The sequence below is a fragment of the Oryctolagus cuniculus genome, chromosome X (assembly GCF_964237555.1).
Source record: "Oryctolagus cuniculus chromosome X, mOryCun1.1, whole genome shotgun sequence".
Lineage (NCBI taxonomy): Eukaryota > Metazoa > Chordata > Mammalia > Lagomorpha > Leporidae > Oryctolagus > Oryctolagus cuniculus.
In genome coordinates, this window is record NC_091453.1 from 129,232,270 (window position 1) to 129,257,796 (window position 25,527).

General features: G+C 47.6%; 1 protein-coding gene across 7 annotated transcripts in view; it reads left to right on the forward strand.

Annotated features, from left to right (window-relative positions):
* MAMLD1 (mastermind like domain containing 1) overlaps window positions 1–25,527 on the forward strand; it is a 125,631-nt gene that overhangs the window by 80,232 nt on the left and 19,872 nt on the right. For 6 of the 7 annotated variants that reach the window (XM_008275037.4, XM_008275035.4, XM_051833866.2 and 3 more), the window contains 2 exons: window positions 7,980–9,710; window positions 11,757–11,879. In XM_008275037.4, the coding sequence (XP_008273259.2) occupies window positions 7,980–9,710; window positions 11,757–11,879 (1,854 nt within the window). The remainder of the gene's footprint in view (window positions 1–7,979; window positions 9,711–11,756; window positions 11,880–25,527) is intronic. The other variant, XM_051833868.2, reaches the window with a different exon arrangement.

Consider the following 25,527-nt stretch of genomic DNA (forward strand, 5'->3'; position numbering starts at 1 on the left):
CATCTGTGGAGTGAACCAGCAGATAGAAGATGTCTCTCTTTCTGTCTCTTCCTCCTTCTCTGTAACTCTGACTTTCAAATAAATGAATTTTTAAAGAAAAGAAAACATGATGCCAAGAGAAAGAAGCCAAACATGAAAGCCCACCTATTGTATGATCCCATTACTATGTAAGGTCCAGATCAGAGCTCTATGCAAATCTATGGAGATTGAAAGTGGATTAGGAGCTGGGAGTAGAGAATTACAGAGTTGCTAGTTAATAGTTTAGGTGTGCTTATTTAGGGTGAGGGAAAAGTGCTAGAATTGGATAGTGGCGATGGTTGTACAACACTATGAATATACTAAATGGTATTGAATTGTATAATTTAGAAAGTGATTTTCATCAAGATTCATTTTCGATTCTCTTTATATACAGAAGATCACTTTAGCATACATTAAGTAAAGATTTCAACAGTTTGCTCCCATGCTATGTCAATTTTACCTCAATCTAAACAAAAAGGAGGGCCCAGACACAGGGAAGGTCTCTGGATTGACCACATGTGCCCTATTTAGTGGCATTAGAGCTCAACAGTCTGGCTTTAAATGTACTAACTGGGGTCAAGACAGATGTGGGTTGAAAGGCTAAGTTTGGTTTGGCACTCTGTCTCAACTCAATCACCTTCCTCTTTACTCTGATTCAACTGCTGGATTTTGACCATAGAAAGCCAAACTTGAACTTGGTCTCCTCCAGTGACTGCTGAGGCACTTAAGGAGAGTGGGTTTGGGGGCTAGGTCCATATGACTGACATGTAGCAGAGCAAAGATTGGTTTGCCAAGGTCCCATTCTAGGTAGATTTCTAGGAATGAGTTTTTTTAAGAAGATTTTTCACATGTCCCTCAAGGTAATTAGAGAACTGGAAGACTTCCTGGTGCCTGGTGACTTGGTAGGACACTAATAGAATGTGTAAATAAGCCTGGCTCATTTGAACAGAATTGCAGCTACCCTTCTTGATATAACCAGTGCAGACTTGTTACTTTCAGGATCAACACCACCAGTGCCCCTCCTGCCACACCCATTCCCAACTCATGCTGTGTTCAAGAAACCCCTTGTTAAAATGCCATGGAGATATTTGAGGAGGCTCATAATGTATCACAAGCACTAGGCTTCTCTGTGCCCCCACCCATAATGAGCTATCTCATCTATAGGTCAGCCACACCAAACCCATCCAGATGTTTGAAACCAACTCAGTTTCTCTTTTCCCCAAAGTAACCATCTCCATCCCACTTACAAGATCTGGAAGTGTGTTTGGAAAAATTTGAGCCAAAGTTTCTTGTGAAAAGAGGCGCACAGGCACATATATTCCTGGCTCTGGGCCTGCCCAACCTGCATACAAGTGGGTGGAACCACCCTGTCTCTAAGGGCCCAACCATTCTGAAAGCCTAGGAACACAAGGCTAGCACTCAAGAAATGCTTCCTCAGAAATAGAATACCTCGATTGTCCTGCAGGGATGCCACAGTATGAATTAGGAGCTAATGAAATCCATATTCATCTATAGGTTTTGAGCCATTCTTGGATTCGTCAAGTCTTCCACCTGGCGTGGAGAAGGAGAAAGCAGTTCTAGAAAATTGCCTGCCTTGCTCTGTTCATTTCTGTACTGATCAGAGCTCTTCAGACCCCATGGGCTGTTGTCCCGATAGCTCTGAACGAAGCCACGAAGCACTCAGGCTGCAAGGCTGAGTGTGGAATAACAGTTTGTGACAAATGCACTGCAGTGGCTGAAGAGAGGAGCATGAGGTGTACTTTAAGGCCTCAACCACCAAGGGAGCGCTGGTGGCTGTCAGGTCAACCCCGTAAGGCCGAGGCCCACTCCCACCCTTATGTGTCAGAGAGCAAGTGGCGTCCCAACATGAGGCAGTGGGGCAGCTTGAGGACCCAGAGCCTAGAGAACCACATTGATAATGATTATTGCTCTGAAACGCACTGCTCCATAAGCACGGCAGAGCCTCACAATGTTGCTGTGAGGTACACAGGGAAAGCCAAGTACCCATTTCACAGAACAAGAGACTGAGGCTCAGATTCACACAATCACACAAAAAATGGAGGAGCTAGGTGTTAAATGCCAGTCTGTTTTTATAAAAAAACTTTTATTTAATAAATATAAATTTCGAAAGTATAATTTTTGGATTACAGTGGCTTTTCCCCCTGATAACCACCCTCCCACCTGCAACCATCCCATCTCCCACTCCCTCTCCCATTCCATTCAAATCAGGATTCATTTTCAATTATCTTTATATACAGAAGATCAACTTAGTATATACTAAGTAAAGATTTCGACAGTTCACACCCACACAGACATACAAAGTATAGAGTACTGTTTGAAGACTAGTTTTACCATTAATTTGCATAGTACAACACATTAAGGACAGAGGTCCTACATGGGGAGTAAGTGCACAGTGACTCCTGTTGTTGATTTAAAACACCAGTCTTTTGATATCTATTTCCAGTCTTTCCTCCATTCTAGCCGGCCCCTACCTCTGTAGAGCACCAAGCATGCCATCTCTGCTGGTTGAGGGGTACTTCAGGGGAACCAACAAATCCCTCTTTGTAGACCAAGATCCTTGCTTCAAATCATCCATGAACAGATATTGGTTCCTGAGACATCACTGACTCCTCCTGAAGCTGACCAGCGTTCAGGGTTCCCTGCTACTCCTAACTCCCCTGGGATTCTCCAGAGCCTCCTGTCTTGCAGTTCTGGCCATGCTGAAAGCTCTGTTTGTTCTACAGAAAGGTCAGATCCAGTTTGTTGGGATGATCTTTGGATAAACAAACATGCCAGTGACACACATGCCCAAATATAGGCACTTAAACTGTCACATGGATATTCATCTGAGTCCATGTGTATATTCAGTGTCCTCTCTCCCCCCCTCCCCCGCATGCCCAGTCCTGATATATCATTCTCTCATCTATACTAAGACCACCTCCACCATGATACTCCAAGACACCATTAGCATTTACTTCTGAAAAAGTCTACTGGAGCCGCCCTTGTCTTGAGAAGGCGAACATCACGTGTTTAGAAACCTGTAGGGGGATGTGTCATGAGATTGGATAAAGTTGTTGATGGAATATGAATGTACTTGGAAAAGAGACAAGCAGAACCAGCAAGCAAAGTGGCCTGAGCAGAGCAGGTAGAGTTACTAGTAGGGGATAAAGGGGAGACAAAATACAAGGCACAGGGCATTTTCACCTTTTTGACAGTTTTTCCTGGTGCCCTTGAGGGAATATGAGGCTCCCTGAATTGATCTTTCCTGAATACCTTTGACGTCCTGCTTTGTTTCCCAATAGGAACTGTGCATAACTTCCACTGGCCTTTTGTCAGTGTTCGTGTTATGCCTTCAGCTCGAGTGTCCAAAATTACACGTTTACAAAAGCCTTGCAGACAACTTTGGAAAGACGCATAAGTTTGGTTTTGTGTCTCCCATTTTATAGGCCTGGTCTGTATCCTTACAATCTATACTTTTTCTAAGAAATCTTGGTCCTCTTTGTCATTCTGGACTAAAAATGCAGAAAAGAAAGAGTTGTCATATGCCTTGGATCCAACAGAACCAGTAATAATGTTGACTTCAGCACTGAACTGGGTTCCTACCAGAAGGGTTGCCTTTGGTCATCATTTAGGGGGTGGGGAAGCCATCATATGCTTTGATTTTAATGGATGTTTATAAGGTCATGGGGATCATATTGGTAGCTTTGTCTGCCTGGTTAAGAAATGAGACTCTAGGGGCCTTGATGCATGGGGAGAAAGTGATTCGTGTCTACAAGCCACCCAGGAACCATCCCTCACTCCCTCCTCACCACCTAAAGACAGGAGTCCTGTGAGGGCTGTTGCTTAGAGCCGTGACACCAAGGGTCTAGTGTGTTGTCTCTTAACTGTGGGACTGAAAACAAATCATATCTCCGTCTGTTTTCTGTGATATGCTTCCAAGAAATCTGCCAGGGCCTGCTGCTTTCCTCATTGCCACAGTGAAGGGAAGGATCATGTGCAGCATGTGGCCTGAGCTCAGAGCTTGCTGTCCCCAAGATCATAGAGAGTGGGAAAGGGCATGTGTGTGAAGCAGGAAATTTTGTTTAGAATGATCTGGAACTTCAGTAGGTGGCATTGAAAGGGAGCATCACTCCAGAGGGGTGAACTCACTGGTCTATAGTGAGGCCCCTAAGATTGAGCCGAAAACCCCCAGCATAGGCAAGACAGAGCCTCGACAACAGCACCTGCTGGCCCAGGGGACCCAATGAAGGCAGCTGTGTGGCAGTGAGGAGGCCCTGAAGTGCACCTTTCTGTGGAGGCAATGTGAGCTGGGTCATAGATGTGCAGGCCTCACCTCACTGATGCGTGGGGAAAGCAGATGCTGTTACAGCAACACCGAGCACTCCTGTGTGACACAGCCACCTTTCCGTGGATTGACTAGTGTTCTCACTGCTCAGCCAGACTGCTGCAGGGAAGTGTTGCAAGTTCTCACCTCGAAATCCACAGCATGGAGCTGCATGGCCTCTGCCAAGGTAGTGGTTCATTGAGATCCATTGAGAAAGGATGGTGAGGAAGGGACTCTGTTTGAGACAGCAGTGTCAGTCCACTCTCCTGCCCCAGCCCTGGAGACAGCAAGGGGAACTTTCCCTGCTCAGTAGGCAGCGTCCTGAAATATCCAGTGTGATGAGCATTGGTGGCTGTCCAGCAGTAGAACTGGCCTAGGAAAGGGGCACCTGCTGTAGCAAATCAGTTCCACCAGTCATGGGACATCACCTGGGCCCCTGAGTGAGAGTTCTGGGGTGTGTTTTCTTGTGGAGGGCCCATCAGTTTCTGGAATTAGAATTGACTGAGGATCATTTGCATGGATACGGTTGGTGGGCGCCTGCATACAAGCTGTCGTTTAGGAGAGTTGCAACAGCCTGTCCTTTGCCAATGGCCGCTAATATCACCTGTAGCATCTAATGGCCATGCTCTGCTTTTCTCACCCTCTGCCACCTTAGCCCCAGCCAGTTCATGACAGACCAGCAGTTACAGAATATGTCAGCAAATTTCAAAGACTCACCCCTTACACTTCCAGCCCTCTTCTTTCTCCCACCGCTACCCTACCCTTCAGCTGTCTGATTTTAGGTAGACCTCCTTATCATTAGACCTGTCTTGCAGTTCATGATATCATAAACAACATTTGGGCACTATCATTGCCAGCCCAGACTCCCTGCTGGAAATTCTTATGTAAAACCCATGCTTGCTCAGTCCTAATTGAAATCCATTTTCATTTGGGACTGGCACTGTGGTGCAGTGGGTTAAAAGCCCAAGCCTACAGTGCCGACATCCCATAGGGGTGCCAGTTTGAGTCCTGGCTACTCCATTTCTGAACCACCTCTCTGCTATGGCCTGGGAAAACAGCAGAAGATGGCCCAAGTGCTTCCACCCCTGCACCCACATGGGAGACTGAGAAAAAGCTCCTGGCTCCTGGCTTTGGATTGGCTCAGCTCCAGCCATTGCAGCCATCTGGGGAGTGAACCAGTGGATGGAAGACCTCTCTATCTCTGTCTCTACCTCTCTCTGTAACTCTGTCTTTCAGATAAATTTTTTTAAAAAATACATACATTTTCATTTGTAATGTTTTGTATTACTTTGGGTTCTTTGGAAGAATATAGAAGAGAAGTTCAAATTTCAGTTAGGGACCCAGTGACTTGTTTGTGAGCTGCTCTGTAATTGATTGCATAGATGGTTAAGCTCCCTGCTTGCTGCGTTGTTTTTGTCCACTTGTCCATTGATTCATTCAGTTACTGTTTACTAAGCACCTGCTGGAGCCAAATACTGAGTGGCCTGCTCCCAGGCCAACTAGGGGACACCATGGGTTCTGTGTCCCGCCTGGTTCCTGGATGGTGACGTAAGCACAGAAGACTGGCTAGCCCTTGTCTTGTGCCTCTACCCCACCCCAGCCCATTCCTGCCTGACCTGGCATATTCAGACCTCAGGTAAATTTGGTGGCAGAGCTGTCTCTTAAAGTGTCCTTATTCAAGTTCTAGGTATATAAAAACAGTCAGAGAAGTTTGTAAGTTCTCTCAGTCAACATGGTGAGAGGGGGATAATGCAGTGTGCTGCCACTGGGGTAGATAAAAGAAGCTGAGTGGTCATGGCAGAGTCCTGCCTCTGGATTGGACTTCTCACCCTGTGACTGAACAACTCTGGGTGAGCCTTGCCCCCCTTGGGCCCCAGGGTCCCTGTCATTAATAGGAGGGCATTCAGTTCCCAGGACCCTTGCAGAATTGCCTTTTAGGCGCTACCAGACACCACACAGTCTGCCCCATTTCACTCAATGGCCAGAGCAGCAGCATGAGATAAGACCTGGAATTCCACTCCTTTTACCCATGAAGAAGCTGGATTCAGAGAAGTTAAGTGGCAAGGCCAAGACTTAGTTGCATCTGCCTTGGGCCCAGGCCCCATGCCAGCCTGCCTCCACTCATGCTCTGGGCCAGTGCTTTTCAACCTGCCTGCCCATTTAGAATCAGCCATAAAACTGTATAAACTCTTGACATGTCAGCCTCACCCTGAGAGAGACTAAGACAATTGATTTGTGGTGGGAGGGCCTGGATAGCTGGATGTTTCTAAGTGATTCTGATGTACAGCAAAGCCTAAGATACAGTCCTGCGGGATCTACTTTGATGCTCACTGGGCCATCGGAGTCATGACCCCTGGTGCTAGCAACAGCCCCACACATGCCTTGCCCTCCCATTGAGCTACAAGTTCATGAAACCAGAAAGGCCAAACATGAACAGCATAGGAGCAGTGCTGTGTGTCCTAGGAGACCTCAAAAGCTGAAAAAGGTCTCTTATGCAAAGCAACCCTTTAAGAGAATTTCATCTGTTCACCTGTCAGCATTCAGGGGAATTCCAAGTTCCTCTCTTCCTTTCCTTACTGTGATCATTTCCATACATTTTCCTGCACCCAAACCCTTTGCACCTTTGCCTGTTGACATGCAAGTCGTGATCAACATGACAGTCACGACCATATGTGTATGAAGCTGTGAAAGAGTGCGAAACACGGCATCACTTGGTTCCCAAGCTTTGCTTTCATAAATGGTGGGCAGCTCTCCCAAGGTGCAGATCCCACACTGGGGCCTTTTCCTGTTGTTGATATCTCTGCAACCTGAGGATGCATCTGCAGAGAGGAATTTCTTATTTAGACGACTTTAGACTTTTTTTTGGCATTACGAGCTCCTCTCCTTAAAAACAAATAAGCAATACAGACCTGTAGAGAATAGAAAGCGAATTTTCAGTCATCCCCAAAAGGTGAGTGCTCCAAATCATTGTATATAGGTCCTTCCAAGTTATTTTTGTATGCACACAAGCAGTGTGTGTGTGTGTGTGTGTGTAAAACTAAATAGAACCACATCTGTGATGCCTACAATGACTATTTTGAAACTGGTACGTTTCCCTAAATAATCTATCAGACAGCTGCCCCAAAGAACACACCCAGGTCAGCTTCATTCCTGTAGTCGTATTCTATTTTATCATCGCAGCTTGGTGCATTTTAACCAAGACAGAGAGACAACCTAACAGTTCAATGTCTATGTTACGGCTTTCCTTTTTTAAAATTGTGGTATCTGTACACAGGTGGGAGTAGAAAATATTGAGTCACTTCAGATTTGTTCTCAAATGCCTGCTTTTGGCAGCACAGTGGTTTTAGTGGTGTGTGCATGGTTTGCTTGAACTCTCCTTTCAGTAAGCAAAGAATACTCTTTGCATGACTATACAGACAGCATAATGCCTAATTTGAAATGAAACAAGACAGTTTAAATGAAAAGCACCAACAAAGAAACAGCATTATGCTTCCAAAAATAAACTATTTTACGGTTTTGACGACTGTGAGTCTTTAAAGCAGGAGATCCATTTTACCTTGCCGATTTCCTGTTCGTTCACTGTATAAAAATTCCTCTCTCTCTCTCTCTTTCTCTCTCTTTCATTCTTCTTTTTCAGTCACAGGGAGCCATTAAAAGGAGGCAAGAAAGAGATCACTTCCAGTTTCCAGGCATGGCTGATGGAGGTTATCCTAATAAGATTAAGAGGCCCTGCCTTGAAGATGTCACCCTTTCTGTGGGCTCAGGAGGCCATCCTAGTACTTCCTGTGCAGAGCTGCAGATGCCTCCGTTAACAATGAACCCTAGCCCTGAGACTATGGGAGTAGCTGGCCACTCCTTACTACCTGAGAATAACCCTATGAATGGCAGTGTTATGGATGCCCCATTTGTGGTGCCACCAACTACGGAGATGGGGGTGAAAGGGCCCACTGTCCCTTACTATGAGAAAGTCAACAGCACTCCAGCTGTGGACCAGGAACTTCAAGAACTACTGGAGGAACTAACGAAAATTCAGGAGCCTTCTCCGAGTGAGCTAGATCTTGAGAAGATACTGGGCAGCAAGCCAGAAGAGCCACTGGTCTTAGACAATCTACCAGCAACCCTAGGCACCACTCCCAAAATTTCAGTCCACCACATGCCACACATGGAGAGCCTGGGTTCCAGCAAGGAGTTTGCTTCTAGCTGCAGCCAAGTCACTGGTGCGCCCTTTCCAATCCCGCCCTCCTCCACAGGGGTCAGCTATTCGATTCCTTCCAGTCGTAAGCAGATGGTCTCACCCAGTTCCTCGACAGCGCAGGCCAAGAACCAGGGCCAGGCCATGCTCCCTGTTAGTCTGCCGCCCCTACCAGCGCCCCAGTGGCATCATGCCCACCAGCTGAAGGCGCTGGCAGCCAGCAAGCAGGGATCTGCTACAAAGCATCAAGGGTCCTCCCCTACGTGGTCTGGCCTGCCTCCTCCAGGCATCTCCCCACCTTACCGCCCAGTCCCAACGCCACACCCACCACCGCCTCCACCTCCGCCTGCATTCAGCCCTCAGAGCCTCATGGTGTCGTGCATGGCACCCCACAGCTTGCCGGGTAGCAGCCTGCAAGGCTCTCCCAATGCCTTACTCTCCAGCATGGCACCCAACAGCAGTGGTGCCCTGGGGCCTGCCTTGCCCTATGCTACTGAGAAGCTCCCCAGCACGGCTCTCAGTCAGCAGTCGCAGTTCAGCCCACAGAGCTCCATTCTCGCCAACCTGGTGTCATCGACCATCAAAAGCCCTCAGGGACACCTGATGTCTGCTCTGCCCACCAACACCCCAGGCCCATCCCCACCCTATCGCCCAGAGAAGCTGGCCAGCCCAGGCTTGCCGCAGCAGTCCTTCACGCCACAGTGCTCCCGGATCCGGAGCCTGACACCCACCAGCCATCTGCCGAGCCAGCAGCCGCCAGCCAACCCCATCTTTAAGCCTGTGACCAGCAGCTCATCCAAAACCCTGAACGTGGGCATGCAGCAAGGGATGGTCAGCGCCAGCCCGGCAGCCCCCGAGCCATTCACTTTCGGCAACACCAAGCCCTTGTCCCACTTTGTCTCTGAGCCAGGCCCCCAGAAGGTACCCCCCATGCCTGCCACCTCCAGGCAGCCTTCCCTGCTCCACTACCTGCCCCAGACAACAGCAGCACAGGCCTCTGCTGTCACTGCCTCCTCCAGCACCACTGTTACCTTGCAGCCGCAGCCGCAGCCGCAGCCGCAGCCGCCACCGCCGCCGCCTGACTCCTCTCCATTCCTGCTGCGGCAGGTGGTGCAGCAGCCACAGCGCTTTCGGCGCTCAGTGGCTGCAGACTCCGTGCCTGCTCTGCCCACACAGGTAAGACAACCTCGCATCCCGGGAGGCCCTTTGTTTTAGAATGAAAACTGCGTTGTATGCTATCACCACCTGGCTTTGGAGGGCAAAGCCAGTTGTGGTCTCCTCTGAGATTGGACTTCATTCTGGAAAAGTCTATGTATGTGAAAGCACAGTGTTCCATGCCTGTTCGGATCACCTAACTCCCCTGGGAGGAAAGCTGCACCCATGAGGTATCCCCAGGGGTTCAGCCAGGGGGACAAGTCAGAACTGCATGGCACTCAGTCATCCTGCCAGGACCAAGTGGCGAGACCAGCACAGGCTTCGTAAGACACAGGAAACTGCTGCGAAGCATTCCCATCTGGTCTCTGCCGCCAGCAGGCTGGACCCTGAGCCTTGTAGCACACTCGCACAGCCGCCTAGCATGCCGTTCACCTCTGTGCTGCATTGAGGCAGGTCCCAAGAAGAAAAAAAGAAGTGCTTCTTAGATGATCGCTCTTAGCTCCATCTTACAAACAAAGCCCGAGAGGCTCAGTGTCGCAGTGACTTGCCCAGAGTCACACAGTTAGCCAGGGCCACAGCAGGGACTTCACACCAGGCAGTCTCACTCCAGAGCCTGTGCTCATCCCCAGATCCCTTCTGACTTCTGCTTCTTCATCCCCTCTGGCTTTTTCATCGCTCAAGGCAGCCGATTCTCTGGGCGAAGTCTGTGGCCATTCCCACTTCTCACGGTTCTGATCGCTACCTGTCTTCTTTAACTACTGCTGCATAACAAAACCCAAACATCAGCTTCAGCCCACATGTATGTGACCTTGCAGTTTCTGTGAGTCCAGAGTCCTGGCATGGCGTAGCCAGCTCTTCTGGCTCAGGAGCTCTCATAAGGCTGCAGTCGCTCCCTGACTCCAAGGGAGGCCCGGCTCCCAAGCCCTCTCACGTGGATGGTTGGCAGGAAGCAATTGCTTGCAGGTTGCTGGGAGGAGGCCTCAGTTCCTCATGCAATGCTGACCACATGGCCTCATCGTAGAACATCTCAGTACAAAGCAGCTGGCTTCATCCAAGTGAGCAAGAGAAAGTGTTCCACCAAGGCAGGGCTGAGGCACGGAGTGCCAGCAAGTCAGAAATCACAGGCTTTCTGCCTAGTCTGCAAAACAGCATCCCACCACGTTTGCTGGATTCTGTTCAGTAGATGTCAGCCAGAGAGCAGTACCTGAAGATGTGAGCACCAGGAGGCAGGGCTCTGCAGGGGGCCATGTCAAGTGTCTGCCTGCACAGAATACTGGTGGTCATATCACTCCTTTCCTTTGCTCTCCTCCCTGCCCAAATTCAGGCCCTCTTCCTTCTTTATCTGAGCTCATACAGTTGACCCCTAACTGGTTTCCACCAACAAACCATCCAAAACTCCAAGACTTGCCTCGCTAAGACAGTGATCCGATCATGTTGCCCATTGGCTCGGAAACTCTCATAGGCCCCACCAACCTCCTCACGCTCTGTCCATCAATCCCTGCCTTGCACTTCATTTCTATACCCTTAAAGTGCTTGCAGCATGTGGCCCATTGTGTGTGGCTTCGCCTTTGCTCCTGCCACTGCCTATGCCTGGCCTTCCCTCCCTCCTTTTTCTAACTCCTGAAGCTCCTCCAGGCTCAGGCACCACCTGCTCCCAGAAACTTTCCCCTGACCATCCTAGGGGCTTCTCTTTCCTGCTGTGCTTCTCTTTCTCCTGTGGAGGAGATGTCTGGAAAATGCTTGGCCCAGCACCTGGTACACGGAAAGCACGTGTGTCAGGTGCTGACTTCTTATTCGAGGGCCCTATAGGAGTGTGACCATGGCAACCCCCAGGGGATAGACATCATTTCTTTTCCATCCAAGTACCAGGGAACCTCAGCGGATAGCATGCTTGACACTCGGTGATTGGTCATTTGATGGATGTATACAGCAAACAGAGCTCCTGGGGGTGGGGGTGCTGGGGTGAGTGGCCGGGAGACAAACAAACCAGGACAGAGCAGGCAGGCCACCTCGGGGTGTGGGCCCTTGTCTGCAGTTCAGGAGCACTTTGGTTTGATTCTATTATAGGGCTGTTCCCAACAGTTTACATGGACTTCTGCAGCTAGCTCGGTGGAGCACCAGCATCAACACTGGAACTCTTTCACTAGCAGGCAAGAACCTCAGCCTGGAGACCTGTCAACACCTAACATTGTGAGCTTTCTGTTTTGTTTTGTTTCATCTTCAAATGGGTACATTCGTAGTCTCACTGTGCTGCACCAGAGCCACATTAGTTGCTCAGAGGGAGAAAGCTTAACGATTGGGGTCACGAAAACCACAGCCAGCCAATTACCTGGGGCGGGGGGGGGGGTGGTTAGAGAAAGAGCAAGGCCAGAAGCATGGTAAGGGCTTCATGGGATCTCCGCCAACAGACAGGATGCCACTGCCGGCAAGTGCTGCCTTCCCAGCCAGTGCTAGCCTGCGCCCAGGGGACTCAGTATTCAACTGCCTTTTCACAGTGATATCCTCAGGGGTAGGGGCTGTTATCATTGCCTTTAATGTTGAGAAGAAAGGCACAGAGAAGTCACCACAGCTGCCTGCAGTCACACAGCAAGTCAGCGCCAGAGCAGGGAGTCCTGCTACTCCTACTTCCTTGCATGGAGCGCTGCCCGCAGAACTTTCTATTCCTACCTTAGGCTCTTTACTGCTTCTTTCTCTGCAGAGTGACGGTGGTGAGAGGTTGTTTGAGGAGTAAATGTGTGAATACATCTAAAGAGCTTTGGACAGGGCTTGGCACACTGGGTTTGCTCTCACAATGACTGTAGCTGCTGACCCTGAGCCCAGGCCTGTCTTCTGGGGCTACAGAGATCTGTCTGTTCAAAGCCAGGAGCTGTGTCAACACAGGACATGAGCAGCATCCTCTCCAGACCTCTTTTCTGCCATGCCATGAGGGTAGCAACAGTTGTAGGGCCTGTGAGGTCTGCGGGCTCTTCCTGTTCTAGACCTTGCCCCTCCCAGACAACTCCCAGCCTGGTAGAAAAGGGAGCAGGGCCACGTTCACATTGCAGGCTGGAACTCTCAGCTCTCATAACACCCTGTCCCCAACAGTCTGTTCTCTACATGGCTGACCAAGCCACTAAGCTCTGCTCCCTTCTCACAGCCTCTCTCTGTGAGCTCTAAGGCATAAGAACTCGGCTCTGGGGTGAGAATACAAGCTAGAAAGAGGTGAATATTTGCGGCAAGAGCTGATAACCCTGTGGCAGGACAGGTAGCTGCCCCAAGGTGGAGCCATGCAAGCAGGGCCATGGCACTTCCTGTGAATGAGTGTGGCTACCATGGAAACACTGGATGTTTATTCGAATCTGGAGCTTAGTTTGATAAAGGAATAGTTTCTAAATGTGAAATGAGATGCAAACTCTTGTATAAGCAGAAATGCCAAATCCAGCTGTCTACAGGAGCTTGTGGTTATTTGCAGAGTAGTATTTCTCAAGTTGTAGGATTTCATTTTTACCAGATGTGTGGATGATCAAATTTCAATGGAATGTTTGCTTCCTCTTAAGGTAAAAGGTAAATGCCACCAGGCTTCCAGGTGGCAGTTCACCATGGTAGGTTGGGCAAGGACAGTGGAGGCAGACTGATCTGAGGTTCAAGTCTGGTCGTGGACGCTGACTGAGATGGTGCCATGAATAAAGTTGGTTACCCTCTTTGAGCGTCCACTGACAACGAGGAAGGACCAATTCCTATGGCATAAGGCACTGAGGAGACAAAGGAGATGATAACCTGAGACTGCCTAGAACAGTGCCAGGCACGTGCTGTCTGTTCAGTCAGGGCTAGTGTGGGCTTGTGACTCTGCTTCTGAAAGCCCTGCAGCCAGATGCCTTTCCAAGACTTGAGAAAGAGAATATGGTTCAAATGCCAAATATCACACAACCCTCCAGTGGAATCTGGGGCAGCATTTTGTTATTTTTGCAGCTAAATATGAATATTTCTCAAAGTGCAGGTCAAACTTTGCCCCCAAATAAAATTTGGCAACCAATTTATACAATTAAGCTGTCAGAGCTTCTTGACCTTGAACTTACAAATAAGTTCAAGTGGATCTGAAATTATTAAGGGTGGGACCTTGAACTCTTTTTGGTGTCGTGGCATCCAGCCCTGGTTTATTAGATTTTAATGACCCCAAACCGCCTCCAGCTTATGCCCAGGCTGGTGACATATCTTAGTTTTAATGGAAGTGAGACAAAATAAATGTTGCTGCCATGAATCCAGTGCTCTTTCTTGCCCTGAAGACCACAGGGGATACCCTAGTGTGGTGCAAAACTTAGGGCTAGGACTTACCTCAATTTTATGATTAACCACTAGAGAATGGAACTAACATTTACTGAAAGACAAAAGTCCATGCAGGAGGTGGGCATGTGCTGTGGGAGAGTGAGGCTCACAAGACGCAACCTCACCGCTCCCCCCGCCCAGTGCCCTTGCTGCACATGCCTTGGAGCCCCACTGCATTTGCAGAGCTGGGAGTGCAGCTTCACGGGAAGAGGGAGTGGATGCTGGCCAGTTGGAATCAGAACAAAAAAGCCTGTAATCTGATCCTTGAGGCAGGCAGTAAGCACAGCACAGGGGGAAAGGGGCAGCTGCAGAGGAACAGACCAAGAGGCACATGATGTTGTTTTGACAAATTCTGAGAGCAGAGGAGAATCCAGCCTGCCTTGGGAAAGGCTGCATTAAGCTATTGGGAAAACTACACTTTTGACCTTCAGCAAGAAACCACCCATCCCTTTAGCTTAGGCAACAGTGAGTACCCAACAGTTGTGGAGACAGTGACCATGCCATCTGCTCTCTCCAAGGGCTGGGCCTTTGATGGAGATCTAGGAATCTCCATCTGAGGTGGAGCCTTGGGGAAGCCCCTGTCCACCCCAACCTGTGGTCCTTTCTCCTGCCCAGCAAATTGAGCCTTCCCAAGTATAGCACTCCCCGCATCCTGGCCTGAAGGGAGACAACACAGGACAGGGACACCATGGTGTTGGTAGAGGGCAAGTGCTAGAACTGGTCTCAAGTCCAAGTTCAGAGATCCCAGGCTTTTGATTACTTGGATCCAAATCCTAGGTCTGCCATGTTTTTACTTTTTCAGCCTCTCCAAACCTCCGTCCTGCCACCTGTAAAGTGGAGATACTAGTATCCCTGTCCCATTGGGGGTTCTGTGAGGATTAAATGAGGTGAAGTAAAAGCACTTGGCACACAATAATGGCCCATCAATGCTAGCTGCCACTGTTTCAGGAATGTTCTAGAAACTTGCAATACTAATAACCCAACAGAATGAGTCTTGATTGCACGCGGGTTCCTCTTTGACTCCCAAGAAAGGGCAGCAGACTTGGAGAGGAGGAGCAGGAGGGTACTCAAGCAGGGTGCTCTCATGGCGGTGGTGTCAGGCAGGACTTTTGCTAGGTGGCCAAAGAGGTTGAAGACCCCAGAAGGGAGGAGAGTAGCTCACCAGGCCACAGCTTCCAAAAGTACCCTTGGCTAGTGGGGATGGGCCAGTGTTGGCTTCTCTTCCCTCCAAACCCAGATGGCTTACATACTAGGAGCCATATGGGTGCTGACTAACAAAGATGACCGCAGGGTAGCTTTAGGTAGGCAGGGTCAAGAAGGAGTGGCCCAGTTCTATCTGCAGCCAACTTGGATCTGACCCCAGTGGCTTATAGCAGGCCAGAGGCCACACCCCCATTTCAAGATCCAGACACAAGTCCTGCCACTGCTAAAAAATGACAATGAATAGAACAAACGGTATGTACATGAATGACAGACTGAGGGCTGGACTTGTCAGTGTGCTCAGCACCAAGGCCACCGGGAGCACTGGTCTGGCTTGGCCATGGCCCTGGGGCTTGGCGTTCCATGTGGACTTTAACTGAGAAGCCACATGGATGCCATAGTGTGCAAAACAGCCATCCCAAAAAGGGAAAGGCCTCATGTCTCTTTCTCTCCCTTCCCTCCCTCTTCTCCAGCACTCACCCAACCCTTAGAGCCTCCACAAGGACGCTTTGCAGATTCCTTTTGGTTTGAACTTCCAAGGCTGCGCTAGCCTGCTTAGTAGAGCATGACCTTTTACTACTGCTGTCTCAATTAGCACTGCAAATGAAATTCCTTATGTTTGAACCACAGCCTCCCTTTGGCAACAAAAATGATCAAACCAGGTTAGTGAGGCCAAAAGAATTCCCTGTCTGGTCGAATTCACACCAGCTCAAATTTTCAACTAGATTCCACAGAGATGGCAAGTGAACCTTTCTCTATTCTTGGGATTACTCATAAGGAGTTTTAGAAAGTGATCTTGACCTTGACTCTCCTTCCTTTCGCCTCCCCCCCCCCAAGAAAAATCAGATGCACTATGTGTTGTTGATGAAAGACCTGCCACCTTGGACTTACAAGTGCTTCCCTCTTTGTGAGGGTCAGGGTCGGGGGAGGGCAGCAGTGCTGGCCATGTTCAGAGAACTCTCTTTACATGTAGTCTTACACTACTTCTGAGAAGCGTCCCTCATTCCATCTCAAAGGTTTGTTTTACTGAAGTGCAATAGTGGGGCTCTCTGGACAAAGCTCTGGGCTGCCTTTCTGTCAGCTGACAACTAAAGGAATTGCCAGATGATGGACAGGACGCCAGCAAGTGCAGTTACAATGAGCCTATGGGCCACGTCCATGGCTTGCCCGGTACACATCTTCCCTACTGGACATGGGACCGTTTTTCTAGATGAGCCATCTCACTTTGTTTTTAGACAGGTTCTAAATATGGGCTTGGTTTTTCCTCCTTTCTAAATTGGGGTGCAATGCACTATTTAGTTCAGGGAAACTTTGGGGAGGGGCTGCTTTAGGAGGAACCATGATTAGGCACAGCGCAGCACACATTTTGAAAACTTAGAAATGGAGATCTCAGTTTTGAGGAACTTTTGTTTTCACCTCTGTGAATTTCCAGGAAGTGCAACATCATAGGCTGTTGAATTGGAGAAATAGAACCCAGCATTTTTCAGTTTCCTTTTTGCTTTCTGAATGTCACTAATGATCCTCCACCTCAGAGCTATGCTCCTTTTTCAGAAAGTGGAAATTTAAAATGAGCTGCTTGTCAAATGCCAACCTTTTAAATGCCGATCTTTTTTTTTTCTGTCAGCAGTGTTGAAGAATGAGTGAGGTGATGCATTGCAATGCACGTGACTTCACATTGTGCCCCCAGAGTACTAAGCTGTCACTCAGTGTAGCCAACACTGAGACTTACCGAGGTGCACAAAGCCCTCCACGGCAGATGACTCAGTAACAGAGATCAATCGATGTGATTTTTTTCATTGCTTAGCAACTAGCTTCTGAAAGGCAAAGCAACAAGCATTTTCAGAAGCCTACTGTCAGTGTTTTGTTTTGTCTTGTCAGAGCATACCTGAAGAGAAACAAGGAAACTTGTTGAAGCTGAGGTGCCCACAATAAGACCTTTTAGAAAGGAAGTGCATAAGTTATTTTATAGTAGGTTAATTAAAGCAACCTTCTTATTTGTCACTGGAGGGCAAGGAAAAGAATCTCAGTTCAGTTTTCAGGGAGTAAGAGAACAGAAATAAATCATTCTATCGTGCTGCTTTAAATGGTCTCTCCTTATGAATAGATCCAAACCCCAAACACAGAACACCATATGGACTGCCAGTCCAGTTTTGCAATACAATGAATTTGAAAGTGTAATCCTCTACTACTGTTAGGCCCTCCCAAATGAAAAGTTAGCAAAAGAGAAGCAAGATCTCCAGCAGATGCAGTCACAGGGGACTTGCTCTATCCAGCTGAGTTGAGGAGTGGATGGTGGCAGAATGACAAGGAGAAGGGGGCAGAGATGTGACCCACCTAGGAGAGCAAGGGCTTGACTGCTTTCCTCTCATCTTCTTTGTGCACCCTCCCTCTCCCAGATCCATCCATGCTCCCATATCCCAGATTCATGGAGACCTTTCCTGAATCTATTTGTTCTTTTAGCCAGTTCTGTCTCTTGTGGGCTGACAAATCCCATGACCTGGGCCTGCCATGTAAAGCAACTGTGTGCTCTCACTTGACCCCTTTAGAGCTTGCTGGGGTCGGCAGAGGACAGAGGCTGTTTACAGCTAAAGCAGCCCACGCTCCAAGAGGGAGAGTTTCAGGTTTTTCCTAAGGAGCAGAAGGGGTCCCGGGTTTTGTTTGATTTCATTATTTTTCCAACAATGACAAAGGCTGCTTTTGTTTGGTTTATTGTGTTGTAGTTTTGTGGGTTTTTTTCCACTAGATAAGGGCTTATCATATTAGCTTCCCCCCATCCAAAGCAGTGAGGTTATTGAAAGCCAAAAGTAAAATAAAAACCCAAAGCGCTCACTCCACCTCACTCCGGGCTCACCTATAAGGCCATTTTGAGGCCATCACTGACTTCTGATCCCTACTGAATAACAGCATCTAAGACGGAGACTGAACTAGCTTTGTTCCGCCTCTTCAGTGTCTTTTTCCTCTGCCGCATTTGTGTTCGTCTGTTTCTGTTACTATAACGAAATACCTGAGGCAATCTCCTTATGAAGAAAAACGGTCTATTCAGCTCATAGTTTTGGAGACTGAAAGTTCAAAATCAGAGGAGGCTCCATGGGTTCAGTCTCTAGTGAGGGTCTAAGAGCAGATGGTGTCACAGAGGTGGGAGCGTGTGAGAGGCAGGAATCACGTGGAAAAACAGGAAGCCAGAGAAAGAACTCACGAAGGGGTCCCATGATAACAACTTCAGTCTCCTACTAGCCCCATGTCTTAAAGGTCCTGCTGCATTTCACATCACCAACACCTCAGACCAAGCTCCCAACACATGAACCTTTAGGGGACAAACCATAGCGCTACGTTAACCAAGTTTCGTGTGAGATTGGACCACAGAGAGTACACTTACAAACCTAGATGGTATAGGTATAGGTTGACATGACCTCTCAATGCAATTAAGAGTGCAATAAACACAATATGTATGCAGGTGCGGCTAGTATAACACAGGTACACTGACAGTACATTTGTTTCTATTATTTAAGAGCCGGTGAGACACACAGACAGACAGACACACACACACACACACACAGTGCTCCCATCCACTGGTTGGCTCCCTAAATGATTATCATGGGTATGTCTGGGCCAGGCCATACATAGCAGCTGGAAACTCAAGGTAGATCTGCCACATGGATGATAGGAACCTTAACTACTTGAGCCATCACCTTGTGGGGTCTGCATTAGCAGAAAGCTGAACTCAGAACAAGCAATGGTACCCATACATTTCAAAGTGGGATGCATTTTTTTAAAGATTTTATTTATTTATTTATTTGATAGCTACCGTTACAGACAGTGCGAGGGAGAGACAGAGAGAGAGAGGTCTTCCTTCCATTGGTTCATTCCCCCGATGGCTGCAACAGCCGGAGCTGCACCGATCCGAAGCCAGGAGCCAGGAGCTTCTTCCTGGTCTCCCTTGTGGGTGCAGGGGCCCAAGGACTTGGGCCATCTTCCACTGCTTTCCCAGGCTATAACAGAGAGCTGGACTGGAAGAGGAGCAGCCGTGACTAGAACCGTCGCCCATATGGGATGCCGGCAGCGCATGCCATGGAGCCGGCCCCAGGGCATGGGTGTCTTAAGCACTAGACCAAATGCCCTTTTGTGGAATTTCTAGAATGAATCAGTGGAAGGATGCAGGGGGTCATGAAGCAATGGATAAATTGCATCTCTTAGCCTTTTTAGAAAGTTAAATTCTTGAGAGTATTTCGACTATTTTAGAGTCATCACACCATAGCAGCTGGATGCACTCTTATATGCACATTTGTGGCAGAAGGGAGAACTTTGCATCAGCCTGTAGAGCCACTACATACTGACTGCGATGCGTTTTTCTGGTGCAGCTGGGCTTCATGTCTTTCCAGAGCACTTGCACAACATCTGAATAAGTGTGATCTCTTCACCTTCCAACAAATATAACAATTTTGTATGTCCAGTGGTAATTTGCACTGGTCGTGCTGTGGTTGCTGCTGCTGCTGCTGTTGTTTTTGTTGTTGTCATTGTCACCATTTAATGTAATTTACAAGGACAAAGCAAGACTTCTGGCTGCCATTTCACATACCACAGGGACAGGAGCAGATGATAAGAAGAGCCCAAAAAAGGCAGCTTAGAAATGTAACCACTCATTTTACTGCTTTTTCCCATTTGAGTCTGTTCATACTACTCTGGATGGCATTTGCAGTCAGTCCCAAGAGCAGTGGGTATTCTTTGCTTACACACAGTGTGCTTAGAATTGTGCTATTCTTTCTCAATAGCACAGTATCTATCTAGTGAGCATGTTTGGAAGGCTCTTTAGCATATGCTCTTCTCCTTTAGGCTTAAAATGTAACTTATAAGACCACTTGATTACATTTAAATAAGCTCTCACTGCTGATTTAAAAAAAGACAGAGAGCAGTCCATTTCACTATTTCACGAGCACAGTTATACATTCTTTGTGGAAATTATCTCTCTGGGTTTTTGTTTGCATTGTTTTTTGTCATTTTGACAGCTATATTGTTAGTTTCTTTTCATGGTTCTTTTTCTTTTTTTTTTTTACCTTGTAGTTTGGAAGTGTCTTCTGTAGCAGAATAATTACACCTCAAGGAGGTTCCTTCCCCTACATTCCTACCTAGAAAGGTCCCCTGACTTTGCTATTGCTCTATTAATTGGTAAAATTCAAGATTGATACAGATCCAAGGATCAAACTGGGGTTGAAAAGGCAGCCTCTGGCAATGGCCTTGACCATGTTGATTGTGAGTTTATATAGATCTGTTCTGCTTGCCTCTTTCCTCAGCAGCTGCTGGGCAGTACTGCTCTCCAATCTCTGTAGTTAGCCCTGCACTTTTGAAAAAGCCTAGGTTACAGCTGAGAAGTCATTCATTAATAAAATTATGCTAGTCAGCTTGTGGAATGATGGTGTGGGTTCAGGGGTTTAACAAGACCCCAAGTCCCAGCTGAAAGCAAGAAATTTGCTTTTGACTTGTCAGAAACAGATGGATACCCAGTTTAGAGTTTAGAGTCTTTCTCCATGCCCTATTTTTGAGGTAACTTGCACAGTCTTGAGGTTAATCAACATTTTAGTCTACTGTGTTCCCCAAGACTGAAGTGCCCTTCAGAGAATTGAAAAACAACTGTGATGCGCCGAGTGCATGGCCCCCACCCACCTATTCTCTGCTCCTGTCTTGGCTGTGTGCCTCTGAACTGAGCCCAGGGCATTGAAGAGAGCCCTCTGGGAGAGTAACTCCTCAGACTGCCTAAAATACCCCCAGGTACATTTGGCCTGGTACAGAGGAGAGCAGTGTGGGGAGCAATCCGGACTAGACTGAGTTACTGGAATTAAGACTTATTCTATGCATCTGCTCTCCCACAATATGGCGCTGGGAGAGAAGGAAACAGCTTCTGCACAGCTGCCTCCAGTTCAACCAATAAACTGTAGGACTTGCTCCTGATTGGAGGAGAGCAGCGTACTCGGCGTGTGGGCAGCCGAGTTGGGATTGGCAGAGGAGGACTATAAAGGAGGAGAAAGACGGCATGCACCAGGAACATCTAAGGGGAACATCTGAGGGTACACCTGTGCAGCCCCCGAGAAAGCCGGCAGGTGGTGTGCCGCTCCCCTGCGGAAGTGGGGAATGTGGCCAGGGGGAACTGCCCTTCCACGGAGGTGGAAGGGATAGTAGCCAACCCGGGAAGAACCATCAGCAAACCCGGGGAGGGCCGAGCAGACGAAAGAACAGTGCAGGGTCCTGTGTCGTTCCTCCACGAAGAGGGGGAGCGACAAGCAGGAAGTTCATTCCCCTTATTACCCATAAGCCACTTTGTTTCTGCCCTACATAGCCCCCACCTGCCTGGGCTCATTGTTTCTGCCAACTCTAGCACATAACCCAACCCCCTTAGTGAAGAGGTTTCTGAATACTAAGCATTCCTCTAACCCTGCACTTGCTTTGTATCTATTTCCCACTCTCCAGTACATAAAGATGTTGATACGGTATTGCAGAGTAGGGATTGAGAAAGAGAACGAGACCTTGCAATTATTTCTAAACTCATCAGCATCCTACTCAGCAACACCTTTTACTGCCTTTTATTTCTTCATTTGTTTATTTTTATTACTTTTGAAATTAAATCTTGACTTTCTAGTACGTTCTTGGATTGTTCAAGGGATTTAAAAAGTCAAGGATTTAAAAATTCAGGAGCTTGATGCCAATAATTGCTTTTAGAATCTTGCACTGTATACTTTCTATAGATGAATTCTAGTTTGGATCTTCAATTATCTTCTTCACAGAAATCCACAAAGTTCACATTCTGGTTGGTATCAGCATAGAATATGATCCAGAAGTTCTTGATGTTGGGCTGAACTATGGCTTCTAAGATGTATATCACATCCGGCCAATGTGCGTTTAAGTGCTTGGGTAGAGCACTTGAGAACCAAGGGAAGGGCTGGAGATCATGATGTTTGATCTTCTCGGAATGTGTTTGCTGGAGTGTGTTGTACAGACCAGTCAGGTGTGCCCGATTTCTCTTCAAGTGAGCTGGTCTACGGATAAAGGAATATGACTGAAGGCTAAGTAAGGTTCCACCGGCCCCGAGCTTTATCATTACAAATGGGGTGTTTGCTATTGTGAGGCTGGTGGCATAAAGCAGACCTCATGAACTGAGAGATCTGAAGGACCAAGCAACTTCTATTGGGATGTATTCAGTCGCCAATAGCAGACAACCCGATTCTCACTGGCTTGACCAATAAGGAGAACTTACTGGTTTCTAACAATAAAAGTTGGGCAGACTTTGGGGTTGGTTGGAATCCATAGTTCAACAGTGTTACCAAATGATGATGTTTTTCTTTCTGGGTGTCTACTCTGCCTTCCAGAGCAGGGGCTTCATCTTAAGTATGGCTCCCTCTTGTGGGCATATTGTAGGTACCAGCAATTACAGGGGCTACAGGCTTCCTCCTGTCCCCTATGCAGAAAGCAACAGAGTTGCTTCCAGAATCTTTGTGAGAAAAGTAAGGAAATGTCTTTATCAGAAGTCCCTAGGAACTGCAGATACATTGACTTGAACTGATCACATGCCTATTATGCTGCTTCGTTTCAGTTGAGTTAAGTGCTCCCTCTGTGGAGTTTTGGGCTACCTTGCCCTCCCAGAGCATATAGGGCAGCATGGGGCAGGTGAGGCTGCCTCAATGGAAATGAGAAAGCTGAGCCAGTGTTGACTAAGCCAACTGTATGTAACACAATCACCCTCTGTAGCCTTCTTCATCCATTTACTCCTTCCCTTCATGCACAGTCCTCCCAAAATGTTCACCCTAAGAAACTCTATTTAGTCCTTCCCCAAAGGGCTCCAGCTCCAATCCAGAAATTCCAGGTCATGTGCCATCCCCAGAATTGGGTCAGTCTCTTCCTGTTCTGTTCTAGGGCCCCCTAGCTGCCATGCTCACCTAGACAAAGAGCAAGAATGCAGGGGAAAAAAAAAAAAAAAAAAAAAAACAAGGTGGCGGGGGGAGGACATCCCATCTGAAAATGGGAAGTTGGGAAGCAGTACTTAGTGGTAGCTAATCCATCATCCAAATCATACTCTGCTGGACAGAGGTGGCAAATCTTGTCCAGGGTCAAGAGCTCCTTTCTTCTCTGGGACTCAGTCCCCTGCTCTGTATAGTAAAGGAGAAGGTTGGATAAAACCAGTGTTTCTCACATTGCAGTGTGCTCTAGAGAGATCATTTAAATGCAGATTATAAAGTTACATCCCCAGAGTGTCTGGGTGCAGCCTGAGAATTTACCTTTCCAATAGGTTTCCAGGGAATGCTGCTGATGGTGATTCAATGACAGCTCCCCTTCCCAACACACACACACACACACACACACACACACATGAACTTTGAGAAACTCTGGTCCATATGGCCACTTTGGATTCTGACATTTGGGACTCTGGCATTTTTCCTAGATCTCTCTTCTCTACACTACCTTGTGACAGATTGTCTTATCAGTGGGACACACCCAACTCTATCATGTGATCAGCTGAAAACATCTTGGGGCTGCTGCTTTGGTTTGTATTCTAATCTTCAACAAGCAGAGCTGATTGTGAAAAGATAGCTCAGGACTTTGGGACAGTTATTACTGGAATTGAAGAGATTATGAACAGAAATATGAAGAATGTCCATGTGCTGCCCCTGCCCCTCTCCATTGCAGCACAGCCCTCTTTATGATTGCAGAAAGCAGCTCATTTTCCATGGACAACATGGGTCCTTAGACCTCATTTTGCAGGTATTTTCCCCATGTAATCTGGGTACCCATCATCTGTTAGAATATGAGTGATGCTCGGTGAAGCTGTGATATAGACTAAAGTCAGTTTGGGAACTTTGCCAGTGTTTTTCCTCCAAGAAATCACCTCTAGCCAACTCGCACAGATGCCTAGATTGGGTTCTCCTGTTATTTGTCCCCTATCGCCCTGCAATGTTCCTTTACCCCGTTTATCATAAGTCCTTGCTTAAGTGCTTCACCACATGAATCCACCATCTCTAAAAGGGCAAGGGCCAGCTCTGCCTGCTTTTTCAATGTCGTGACAACACAGGGCCTGGGGAATGCTAGGTGTTCAGTAAATATGTGTTGCGCAAATGCTTTAGAAGGCAGACCATGAATAGATTAGATTGCAGTGGAGCACTGTTAAGCAATCTGCACAAGACATCCCACCGTGTATGATTAAGGGTTGTCCAAAGGAGCAGAACAGACAAGCCCTCCAAAGAAACAGACACACTGATGGAAAACCCCAGTGTCCCTGGCATCTACAGCCAACTCTTTCATAGCTCCCCTCCTCCTCTTTGGGGACCTGGTGCCCGACAGGGTTCAGCTTTTCTCCCTTCTGTCTCCCCTGGGTCCCCTTTCTGCAGACAGCAGCCCCTTAAGCACCCAGTTTGTAGATAAGCCTGTGGGTGAAGGCAGTACAGGCACCTCCGTCTCTTAGAATTGCCAACACAGCAGGGCCTGGTTAGTTGATCTGAGTGAAGCCCAGATTTTCCTACCCCCAAATAATAGCCTGAGTCTCTTGATTTCACACTCAGGATGCAGCATCATGCTGTCTGCATCTTCAAATCCAGGAATAGCATACAAACTTATTACACTCTACAGTTTACCACCACTGCCATAATTCCCTGGCATCGAATAGAATTTATGGAGCTGTTGTTGTGGCAGGCCAGGTTGGGTACCTGGCCCAGGCCTGGCCATTGAGGCCATCTGGGAAGTGAACCAACAGATGGAAGATCTGTTTTTCTCTGTGTGTGTGTCTCTCCCTCACTCTTTCTCTGTAAGTCTGACTTTCAAATAAATAAATAGATCTTTTAAACTAAGTAAATATAATTTATAATTAAATTAAACAAAATACTTCAAATAGCTTCTTCAGCAAAGGTACATTTATTATTATAGATAAAGCACACAAGTTGACTAAACATGTATCCCACATATGTTGAATTTAACATTGTGCCTAAGTTTAATATAACCAATGGATCCCATTTGCCTTTTGAAGACTGTGCCTAAGGTTAATGTAATTGATGTATCCTATTCTCATTACTCACACATAAAAAAAGCTATGTTTTTCTAGTCATGGTGGTAAGTTATATGTAGGCTTACCTTTTAAGTTACCAGTGCTAACCCTCCTTCCCTCAAAAAAGACCCATATGGCACCCATTCATGGCACTGCAAGGCCCTCGTGAGGGAGAGAGGGCAGTGTATAGAGACCAAAACCTTCTCTGCTGGGCACAGGCTGTGCTTCAGCAGGTGGAGGCTGTCACAAAACCTGGGAGAGTAGACCTTGGGTTTGCCTGTGACTTGTATGAAGAATGAAATCATGACTGGAATAAGA